The 12,105-nt window shown below is 44.7% G+C and overlaps 1 protein-coding gene across 2 annotated transcripts in view; it reads left to right on the forward strand.

Annotated features, from left to right (window-relative positions):
* galnt11 (UDP-N-acetyl-alpha-D-galactosamine:polypeptide N-acetylgalactosaminyltransferase 11 (GalNAc-T11)) overlaps positions 1-6,600 on the forward strand; it is a 26,283-nt gene extending 19,683 nt beyond the window's left edge. For both annotated transcript variants that reach the window (XM_050056729.1, XM_050056730.1), the window contains exons 7-12: positions 662-779; positions 995-1,147; positions 1,244-1,465; positions 1,880-1,984; positions 5,624-5,761; positions 5,864-6,600. In XM_050056729.1, the coding sequence (XP_049912686.1) occupies positions 662-779; positions 995-1,147; positions 1,244-1,465; positions 1,880-1,984; positions 5,624-5,761; positions 5,864-5,995 (868 nt within the window). In that variant the 3' untranslated portion in view covers positions 5,996-6,600. The remainder of the gene's footprint in view (positions 1-661; positions 780-994; positions 1,148-1,243; positions 1,466-1,879; positions 1,985-5,623; positions 5,762-5,863) is intronic.
* The last annotated feature ends 5,505 nt before the right edge of the window (positions 6,601-12,105 follow it).

The following is a 12,105-nucleotide window of genomic DNA, read 5'->3' on the forward strand; positions in this document are numbered from 1 at the left end:
TTTGTTTTAACTTACGGGTTTGAGAGTTATACCAAGGAGCGAACTTTCTTTGCTTTTTTAACTTCTTTTTAAGAGGAGCTACAGAGTCAAGTGTTGTTCGCAGCGAGCCTACGGCGCTATCGACACCTACGGCGCTATCGACTATCGATTTAAGTCTTGGATAATAATGATAGTTGTTGGATGGTGTTTTTTCAGTGTGTCTAGATCTTATGTTTCAAGATTATAGTTTGTTGTTTACCTCCTGCGTCACTGACATTTAACTGTCTCGTCAACAAAACACTGTCTCTACCGTTTCATCTCATCTCATATGAAGCAGCTCCTTCATTCATGGTTCTGATGATGACGCTCGCAATTAACAGCCCCGCCCCTTTAACACAAACACGTTTATGGCTGCACAGGAAAACCCAGAGTTGACTGAAGTAGTTGATAACCATCTTTGTGGTACCGGTTATCAGACGGCCAATGAGACGGGTTAGTCAAACCAGATAGTGAGAAGACATCCTGGTTAAGGTGAACTGGCTCCTTAGTGCTGGCCTCTGGTGACCAGGTTATGTCGTTTATAACCCGTTACTGAAACCTCCTGTGAATAAAATGATACATCACCCCCTCCTCCTCCTTCTGCTCCTCCTCTTCCTCTCTCCCTCCTCCTCCTCCTCCTCAGGTCTCCCACCATGGCAGGGGGTCTGTTTGCTATGAACAGGAAGTATTTTAACGAGCTCGGCCAGTACGATGCCGGCATGGACATCTGGGGCGGGGAAAATCTGGAGATCTCCTTCAGGGTAAGAACACTGTTTTACTGACTGTCAGTGAAGGTGTCGTTTCAGCTGGAACACAGTGTTAGCCCCTCCCACTGAGGACGACCATGGGAGGACGGAGGAGACAAGGAGGGTCCAAGGAAGACTTAAACCGAACCTCCAACATGTCCTTCATCAGATCAGAGACACGTGGACACGGACATACTGTCTCACTGTGTCTCTGTGTCTCTGTTGGACAGATCTGGATGTGCGGTGGACAGCTGCTCATCATCCCGTGCTCCAGAGTCGGACACATTTTCAGGAAGAGACGTCCGTACGGCTCGCCGGGTGGACAGGACACCATGGCCCACAATTCCCTGCGGCTTGCGCACGTATGGATGGACGAGTACAAGGTACACACACACACACACACACACACATACACACACACACAGAGCTGGGATCATGACCCTCTGACCTCACTTCCTGTGTCTCTGTGGTCCAATCAGGAGCAGTATCTGTCCCTGCGTCCAGAGCTGCGTGAGCGCAGTTATGGCGACATCAGTGAGCGCATGGCGCTCAGGAAGCAGCTGCAGTGTCATTCGTTCCGCTGGTACCTGGACACCGTCTACCCCGAGATGCAGACTGCCGCCAACGGCAACAAGCAGCAGCAGCAGCCGCTGTTCATCAACAAGGGCCTGAGACGTCCCAAAGTCCTGCAGAGAGGACGGGTACCTGAACGCATCTCACTAACATCTTCTGTGGCGGTTAAAATTAGTCATACACAGTCATACACAGACTTTAGTCCTGCCCCCAGATTTTACATGTCTCCACGCCAGCTATACCTACCACAGGAAGTATGTTGTCCGTCTGTCCGTCCCATCCTGGTCAACATGATGTCTCAGGTACACCTTGGTACAGAATGTCTTTAAATTTGGCACAAACGTCCACTGACAATGATCTGATTAGAAACTGAAGGTCAAAGGTCAGAGTGACATCATCACGTGGACATTAAAAACGATAACGAATGACGGTCACTTTATTCACATCCAGGATGTTGTTTGTGACGCTGATGACATTATGAAATATGACGACTGGAGCTTTGACCGACGACAAACTAACTCTGTGTGTCTGCCGTCTTTCAGCTGCGTAACCTAGCAACCGGGCGTTGTCTGGTCGCCCAGGGCCGAGCCAGTCAGAAGGGCGGAGTTGTCGTCCTGCGACCGTGTGACCCCCGAGACCCCGAACAGGTGAGCCCAGCACATGATCACACACAGGTGAGGTGGAAGGGACAAACAGGAAGTTAGATTGTCGTCTGTCAGCAGAGTCAATGACTGGCGGACTTTGTTCCTGGGTACTCACACTTCAGTCCACAGCTGCGTCAGGTGGACTCTGCTGACCTCACCCTTTAATTACCCACAATTCAATGTTTTTTTAATTTCATAGACGAATAAAAAAAACTTGTGTGTAAAACAGATACTGTCGAAAATTAAAAGACTTGAAACATGTCGGTCAGAAATAAAACAGGTGACAGAGGGAGATCATATCACATGATGTCACTGCAGCTCTCGGCAACGCAGCGTGAAGCATCGCACACAGGTGAGATCTGCTGATGTCACCAACAGGCCTACCTGATTTATTCATACGTCACACTGTCACACAAACACACAGCCCGAAACTGCAACCACTCAGACACAAGACAATAAAGTATAAAAAATCAAACTAACAAACAGATGATTTAAAATAAATGAAATTAATTAAGAACAAATAATAGAGATAAAAACAAAAAGTGAAAAGCAGTGGTTGAAAGTTAAAAATGTTACTGCACATTAAAATCGGTATCGGTACAACTCTATGATGAAGCGTACGTGGTTAGAGTAATGTTTGGAGGCTGATGAAGTGTATGTGGTTAGAGCAATGTTTGGAGGCTGATGAAGCGTACGTGGTTAGAGTAATGTTTGGAGGCTGATGAAGCGTACGTGGTTAGAGCAATGTTTGGAGGCTGATGAAGCGTACGTGGTTAGAGCAATGTTTGGAGGATGATGAAGCGTACGTGGTTAGAGCAATGTTTGGAGGATGATGAAGCGTACGTGGTTAGAGTAATGTTTGGAGGATGATGAAGCGTACGTGGTTAGAGTAATGTTTGGAGGATGATGAAGCGTACGTGGTTAGAGTAATGTTTGGAGGCTGATGAAGCGTACGTGGTTAGAGTAATGTTTGGAGGCTGATGAAGCGTACGTGGTTAGAGTAATGTTTGGAGGATGATGAAGCGTACGTGGTTAGAGTAATGTTTGGAGGCTGATGAAGCGTACGTGGTTAGAGTAATGTTTGGAGGATGATGAAGCGTACGTGGTTAGAGTAATGTTTGGAGGCTGATGAAGCGTACGTGGTTAGAGTAATGTTTGGAGGATGATGAAGCGTACGTGGTTAGAGTAATGTTTGGAGGCTGATGAAGCGTACGTGGTTAGAGTAATGTTTGGAGGATGATGAAGCGTACGTGGTTAGAGTAATGTTTGGAGGCTGATGAAGCGTACGTGGTTAGAGTAATGTTTGGAGGATGATGAAGCGTACGTGGTTAGAGTAATGTTTGGAGGCTGATGAAGTGTACGTGGTTAGAGTAAAGTTCGGAGGCAATGAAGTGTACGTGGTTAGAGTAATGTTTGGAGACTGATGAAGTGTACGTGGTTAGAGTAAAGTTCGGAGGCAATGAAGTGTACGTGGTTAGAGCAATGTTTGGAGACTGATGAAGTGTACGTGGTTAGAGTAAAGTTCGGAGGCAATGAAGCGTACGTGGTTAGAGTAATGTTTGGAGACTGATGAAGTGTGCGTGGTTAGAGTAAAGTTCGAAGGCAATGAAGTGTACGTGGTTAGAGCAATGTTTGGAGACTGATGAAGTGTACGTGGTTAGAGTAATGTTTGGAGACTGATGAAGTGTACGTGGTTAGAGTAAAGTTCGGAGGCAATGAAGCGTACGTGGTTAGAGTAATGTTTGGAGACTGATGAAGTGTACGTGGTTAGAGTAAAGTTCAGAGTAATGTTTGGAGACTGATGAAGTGTACGTGGTTAGAGTAAAGTTCGGAGGCAATGAAGTGTACGTGGTTAGAGCAATGTTTGGAGACTGATGAAGTGTACAAGGTTAGAGTAAAGTTCGGAGGCTGATGAAGCGTACGTCGTTAGAGTAATGTTTGGAGGCTGATGAAGCGTACATGGTTAGAGTAATGTTTGGAGGCTGATGAAGTGTACGTGGTTAGAGTAAAGTTCGGAGGCGATGAAGTGTACATGGTTAGAGTAGTGTTTGGAGGCTGATGAAGCGTACGTGGTTAGAGTAATGTTTGGAGGATGATGAAGTGTATGTGGTTAAAGTAATGTTTGGAGGATGATGAAGTGTACGTGGTTAGAGCAATGTTTGGAGGCTGATGAAGCGTACGTGGTTAGAGTAATGTTTGGAGGATGATGAAGTGTATGTGGTTAAAGTAATGTTTGGAGGATGATGAAGCGTACGTGGTTAGAGCAATGTTTGGAGGCTGATGAAGCGTACGTGGTTAGAGTAATGTTGGAGACTGATGAAGCGTACGTGGTTAGAGCAAAGTTTGGAGGATGATGAAGCGTACCTGGTTAGAGTAAAGTTTGGAGGATGATGAAGCGTACGTGGTTAGAGTAATGTTTGGAGGCTGATGAAGCGTACGTGGTTAGAGCAAAGTTTGGAGGATGATGAAGCGTACGTGGTTAGAGCAATGTTTGGAGGATGATGAAGCGTACGTGGTTAAAGTAATGTTCGGAGGATGATGAAGCATACGTGGTTAGAGTAATGTTCGGAGGCTGATGAAGCGTACGTGGTTAAATCCATGAAGAACAGAGTGAAGGTATGAAGCTTTAGTTTCCCTCCTGGTTCACACTCAGTCTGAACAGAAGCACCAATCAGAGCTCAGAAATGTTTCTGATTCATCTTCGTACAGCATTCAGAGTTTCTGTTAGTTTATACGTCATGAACAATCTCAGACTTTTGTTTATGGGTCCTTGAAAAGCCATGGGAAAGTTATCATGGTCCTGAAATGAAATGATAGAAACAGTTTTCCAGGCCTGGAAAAGTTTGGAATCCACAGAAACTTTGAGTTTACAGTTTTGTTTTAAACCTCTTCATAAAAAACAAAAACCTGTTTTAACGTCACATGAGCTCCACTTCCTGTACAAGCTACTCTGTGTCACCAGTGTCAAGTGATGCACATGGACCGAACCGCCATGGCATCAGTGGCGAGGTCACCAGGGACGGTCCACAAACATGTCTCTTTATGTTTGTGTTGTGTAACATCAAAAAAACACAGATTTATTGATGATCAGAACTATCTGTTTACACGCCAAATTTACTTTCACATTAAAAGGTTTTACAGATAGAAACCATTTCAGCACAGGAAACACAACTAATGTCATGTTCACACATTTATGGATTTACTTCCTGTACGTTCATTGGTCATGTGACATTTGTAACTGCCTTTCTGTTTATTTGCATATTTTTGTTAACTTCCTACGATCTAGTAAACAAATATATGTGAGGTGAAATTAAAATTGGTGTTTATACAGGAAGTTCTGATCATGTGACCTGTGTGTCAGACTGATCATGTGACCTGTGTGTGTGTGTGTCAGACTGATCAAGTGACCTGTGTGTGTCAGACTGATCATGTGACCTGTGTGTGTCAGACTGATCATGTGACCTGTGTCTGGTCATGTGACCTGTGTGTGTCAGACTGATCATGTGACCTGTGTCTGATCATGTGACCTGTGTGTCAGACTGATCATGTGACCTGTGTGTGTCAGACTGATCATGTGACCTGTGTGTGTCAGACTGATCATGTGACCTGTGTCAGACTGATCATGTGACTTGTGTGTTTCAGGACTGGGCGTACGACGAGGAGGGTCAGCTGATCCTGGCAGGTCTTCTGTGTTTGGACGTGTCGGAGGTCAGGACCTTTGACCCGCCCAGGCTAATGAAGTGTCATGGCTCGGGAGGTTCGCAGCAGTGGAGCCTCGGGGTGAGACGCCGTCACACATGCCGCGACTTAAACGCATGACACGCGATGCTGTCATGTTGCTCTCTGATTGGCTGTCTCTGTGTCTCTGTGTCTGTCTTGTAGAAGTCTAACCGGCTCTACCAGGTCTCCGTTGGCCAGTGTCTCTCCGTTGCCCAGCCAATCGGGCCCAAGGGTTACGTCTCCATGGCGATCTGTGACGCCTCGCAGGCGCAGCAGTGGCAGCTGGAGGGCTGAGGACGATGACATCACTGCTCCTGAAGTTTTATTGAGACTGTTGTTTTAGACGTTGGTCTTGTTCTCAGGACGACTTTTATCAAGCTCAACATTTTATTCATCGTCTTTCTAAAGCTTTCAGACATTCCAGGTCCAGGAAGGACTGGAAAACACGTCCTGGAATATTCTGGAATAATTTCAGTGTTGAAGACAGGACTCTTCTGTTGGAGTTCTAGGTCTGGAAAGTCCTGGAGCGAGTCTGTGTGTGAAGCTGTGTGATGTCAGAGGACAGGTGGACCTCTGTCTCACACCTCTGTGATGTCAGAGGACAGGTGGAGCTCTGTGTCACACCTGTGTGATGTCAGAGGACACGTGGAGCTCTGTGTCACACCTGTGTGATGTCAGAGGACAGGCGGAGCTCTGTGTCACACCTGTGTGATGTCAGAGGACATGTGGAGCTCTGTCTCACACCTGTGTGATGTCAGAGGACAGATGGAGCTCTGTGTCACACCTGTGTGATGTTAGAGGACAGGTGGAGCTCTGTCTCACCTGTGTGATGTCAGAGAACAGGCGGAGCTCTGTCTGACAGTTTGTGTCATTTCATCATCAATAAATCTTCAACACAACGAACAGACTGAATTATTTTACCTGTCTTTAATGACGCCTGAATGAATGACGTAGAGCCGCCACCCATAGAAGAGGAAAGAAAAAGGCGCTCGAAATCGACGCGAGGTAATAATAAGGGGTTTTTTTGGGGAGTTTTTCCTTATCCGCTGCGAGGGTCATAAGGACAGAGGGATGTCGTATGCTGTAAAGCCCTGTGAGGCAAATTGTGATTTGTGATATTGGGCTTTATAAATAAAATTGATTGATTGATTGATTGATTGATTGATTGAATAGCGGCCATGGAGGGACACAGTGATCGCCTTTCTGTCCCTCAGAGCCCGGTCCATGAACCAGGGTCCTTCCACTGGTCTCTGTTCCAAAGAGAAACGTGGCATGTTGTGAACACATGACAGCCTTAGACTAACGGCAGGTTACCTATGAGTGTCGGCTCATAGTGAGCACAACAGCAAAACAGTGGTCAGAAGTGAAGCATCAGAGAGGACACAGTGTCCTTTAGGGTTGTCAAAAGTATCGATACTCAAACACTGTATCTGGATACAATACTAATTTACAAAAGTATCGATACTAACAGTGCATGCCACCTCAGCGCCTGTCGGGTGCGCATGACGGGTCCAACGGACACGCGTTGTGCAGGCAGCGTCTGGCAGGCACAGAGCCCTCGCTGCAACCCGGCTTGTTGTCGTCGCTGTGCATGCATGCACACATTTCTGTTGCTGTAATATGGCCAGCGCGGCTGCAGGAGGATCAGAGCAGCCAGTTTTGGTCAAAAATGATAAAGGAAAAAGCGCTCTTTGGAAATATTTAGTGAAGTGAACACAGCACGCTGCAGACAGCAGGTACAGCTCCTCCCCTCACTAGCAGCTGAGCAGCTGGTGTCGCCAGCATCAAACTAAAATATAACTTCTAACGTTAATGTGAGAGCTAAGCAGAAAACTTTATCAGTCATGCCCGTCTGTAACATTAATAGACAATGTTAGTTTAACAGGACAACACAATTATGTGTGTCTGAAAAGTTATGTTAACTGTAAAGTCACAGATTGAAGCTGAAAAAACGTTTGGTTTCTCCCGTAACCCCTGGTTCTCTGATCACATAGTGAGGTAGAAACAGGAGCATCCTGAGCCTAAACTACCAACTCTATTTGATCAGCAACGAAAATATGGTGCCAATTCACCAGAAGCACAGAAAATAAACAGGGCTGTAGATAAATACATTTGTATGGACAGATCTTGTTTCTGGTTGTTATTTATTTTGGGGGGATTTTTTGTTGTTATCATTGATGTTACTGTTCTGATCTTTATTTAAAAAATGACATGCCTTTTAATTTTTTGCTGCTGTATCGAAAATGGTATCGAGTATTGAATATTTTCTTGGGTATCGATATCGAGTTTAAAATTTTAGTATCGTGACAACCCTAGCGTCCTTTAGGTCCACAGCGACAGTTCAGAGTACACGCTAAACATGAAGTCTACGCCCAGACTACAGATGTCGTACTTGGGTCACTGGGAGCGACAAGCATGCGTCCCGTCCACCTAGTTGAAGAGGCGGGGCCTCTGCGGTTCTGTCCTGTTACCTCTGCAGATAATGAGGAATGGCTGGGTTGCTCAGCGTTTCTCTGTCGGTCTGTGGCGTGATCAGAACAAAGACTCATCCGGCGAGTTAAGAACGGCGGCCACGGTCAATTTAATTCAAACATTTGAGGTTCTCCGTCATGGTAAACACCACGCAGAAACCACCACGGAGCTTCCTTCCAACAACTTCTCACACGGGGATTACAGGAGGCGGCGGCGCACAGCAGCAGTTAAGGTCTCAATGATGTCATGAAGATTCTGCCTGACTCTACCTGGGTCTGTCCAGTCTCAGCCAATGGGGAGCAGGAGTTTGGGAGCAAATTATACTGAGGAGTGATTTACTGGACCAACGGAGGTTTGATTTCGCTGTGGAACACGTGGTCGAGGTCCCACTATTTTTTATTAATAATGTCATCGTCCAGATCAAGCGACTCTCGAGATTCGTTCGAGTCTCTGCAACATGTTAATGTTCTCTGATGTAGTTCCACCTGATGGTCACCAGGTGTCAGCGCTATTAAGGAATTTATTCAAAGACTCTGTCTTCAGAAGCTTCCAGGAGTCCTTGAACATCATTGAGTGTGTTCTTGAGGACTCCTTGAAAAGACTTGAATAATCCTTGAGGAGGCTGAGGCCCTTAAACAGGTTCCAGGTATCCTTAAAGAGGCGTTGAGGGTCCTTGTAAAGGTTCCAAGGGCCTTGAAAGAAGAGTGAATGCTGTAAATACTTCCAGTTGACCACAGAAATCAATACTGTGTGCGTGTGCGTGTGCGTGTGCGTGTGCGTGTGTCGGCCTGCAGCGTATTGACGAGAAGAGAAAGCTAATTATTTCGGGGGCTTAGTCACTGGAAGCCATCAATTAGACTCTGATCACACACACATACACACACACACATGCACATGCACACAGATGAACCTTATTGATCACTCACTGTGTGAGTTTAGGGACCAGTTCAGTTTATTGATGATCACGCGTATTCACAAATCTTCCTCGTGCTAAGAGTCGCTCCTAGAGACGAAATTCTAAGAAAATTCTTAGAATTGAAATTGTGGCAGTTTCTTAGAATTTCCCCTTAAAATTAAGACTAGGTCCTTGTAAAGATAAAATTTATTCACAAAACATCTCAGACCTTAAAAGAGCTCCTAAGGAGACAAACTGTTGGGGGCAGGAGGAGTTCAGAGAAGTTCTTCAAGGCCTTTAAGGAGGTTCCAGGACCCTCAAGAGTATTTCCAGAAGCCATCATTAGTTCTTAGAGAGTTTCCAACCTTCCTTATGAAGATTCCCAGGCCTTGAGCAGGTTCCAGGACTCCTCTGTGTGTGTGTGTGTGTGTGTGTGTGTGTGTGTGTGTGTGTGTGTGTGTCTGTCTGTCTGTCTGTCTGTCTGTCTGTCTGTCTGTGTGCAGATTGATTTCCATTACAGAGCTTTCAGACACACAAAAAGGCAGATTAATGTGACATCACGCAGCGGCCACCGGCTGATTGGACGGTTGGATTGAATTTGTCTCATAAATCCATCTTTAGAAATGTGGGGAGACTTTATTGATCTGCAGCTCTGTGACAGAAACATCACTGCTGTGTGTGTGTGTGTGTGTGTGTGTGTGTGTGTGTGTGTGTGTGTGTGTGTAGTCCTTGAGTTCTGATGTTGAAACATTCTGATGGTGAAAAGTTCTGGTGGTGAAACTCTCAGATTGTGAAGTGTTCTGTTGGTGAAACGTTCTGATGGTGAAACATTATGATGGTGAAACTTTCAAACTGTGAAACGCTCTGATGGTGGAACGTTCCGATGTTGAAATGTTCTGATGGTGAAACATGATGGTGAAACTTTCAAATTGTGAAACGTTCTGATGGTGGAACGTTCTGATGGTGAAACGTTCTGATGGTGAAACATTATGATGGTGAAACTTTCAAATTGTGAAACGTTCTGATGGTCAGTGAAACATTCTGATGGTGGAATGTTCCGATGCTGAAACATTCTGATGGTGAAACTTTCAAATTGTGAATCGTTCTGATGGTGGAACGTTTTGATGGTGAAACATTGATTGTCAGTGAAACATTATGATGGTGAAACATTTCAATGTTGAAATGTTGTAATGGTGAAAGGGTTGGATGGTAAAACGTTCTGATGGTGTAACGTTCTGACAGTGAATTGCTCTGATGCTGAAACATTCTGATGGTGAAATGTTCCTATGGTGTAACGTTCTGACAGTGAATTGCTCTGATGCTGAAACGTTCTGATGGGGAAACGTTCTGATGGTCAGTGAAACATTCTGATTGTGAAATGCTCTGATGGTGAAGCGTTCCTATGGTGTAACGTTCTGACAGTGAATTGCTCTGATGCTGAATTGCTCTGATGCTGAAACGTACTGATGGTGAAATGCTCTGATGGTGTAATGTCCCAATGGTGACATGTTTCAATGGTGGAACGTTCTGATGGTGACTTTCTGATTGTGAAATGCTCTGATGGTGAAACGTTCCTATGGTGTAATGTTCTGACAGTGAATTGCTCTGATGCTGAAACGTTCCGATGGTGAAACATTCTTATGGTGAAAATTCTGGTGGTGAAACTCTCAGATTGCGAAGTGTTCTGTTGGTGAAACGTTCTGATAGAGAAACGTTTCAATGTTGAAATGTTCTAATGGTGAAAGGGTCGCATGGTAAAACGTTCTAATGATGAAACATTCTGATGGTCATGGAAAATTTCCGATGGTGAAATGTTCTTATGGTGAAATGTTCTAATGGTGAAATGGTCTGATAGTGAACCGTTCTGGTGGTAAAATGGTCTGATGGTGAAACGTTCCAATGGGGAAAGGTTCTGATGGGGAAACGTGCCGATGTTGAAATGTTCCAATGGTGAAACATTCTGATAGTGAAAGGCTCTTATGGTAAAACGGTCTGATAGTGATTTGTTTTGATGGTGAAACATTGATTGTCAGTGCAACATTCTGATTGTGAAACTCTCAGATTGTGAAATGTTCTGTTGGTGAAACGTTATGATGGTGAAACGTTATGATGGTCAGCGAAACATTCTGATGGTGAAACGTTCTGATGGTGAAACGTTGTGATGGTCAGTGAAACATTCTGATGGTGGAACGTTCTGATGGTGAAACGTTGTGATGGTAAGTGAAACAATCTGATATTTAAACGTTCTGATTGTGAAACGTTCTGATGGTCAGTGAAACATTCTGATGTTTAAACGTTATGATGGTGAAACGTTCTGATGGTCAGTGAAACATTCTGATGGTGAAACGTTCTGATGGTGAAACGTTATGATGGTCAGCGAAACATTCTGATGGTGAAACGTTCTGATGGTGAAACGTTCTGATGGTCAGTGAAACATTCTGATGTTTAAACGCTCTGATGGCGAAACGTTCTGATGGTCAGCGAAACATTCTGATGTTTAAACGTTATGATGGCGAAACGTTATGATGGTCAGTGAAACATTCTGATGGTGAAACGTTATGATGGTGAAACGTTATGATGGTCAGTGAAACATTCTGATGTTTAAACGTTATGATGGTGAAACGTTATGATGGTCAGTGAAACGTTATGATGGTGAAACGTTCTGATGGTGAAACGTTCTGATGGTCAGTGAAACATTCTGATGTTGAAACGTTCTGATGGTGAAACTTTCGAATTGTGAAACGTTCTGATGGTCGGTGAAAGGTTCTGATGGTAAAATGTTACGATGCTGAAACGTTCTGATGGTGAAAGGTTCTGATGCTGAAACGTTCTGATGGTGAAAGGTTCTGATGGTGAAACGTTCTGATGGTCAATCAATCAATCAATCAATTTTATTTATAAAGCCCAATATCACAAATCACAATTTGCCTCACAGGGCTTTACAGCATACGACATCCCTCTGTCCTTATGACCCTCACAGCGGATCAGGAAAAACTCCCCAAAAAAACCCTTTAACGGGGAAAAAAACAACGTAGAA

The sequence above is a fragment of the Epinephelus moara genome, chromosome 11 (genome assembly GCF_006386435.1).
Source record: "Epinephelus moara isolate mb chromosome 11, YSFRI_EMoa_1.0, whole genome shotgun sequence".
NCBI classification, from domain to species: domain Eukaryota; kingdom Metazoa; phylum Chordata; class Actinopteri; order Perciformes; family Serranidae; genus Epinephelus; species Epinephelus moara.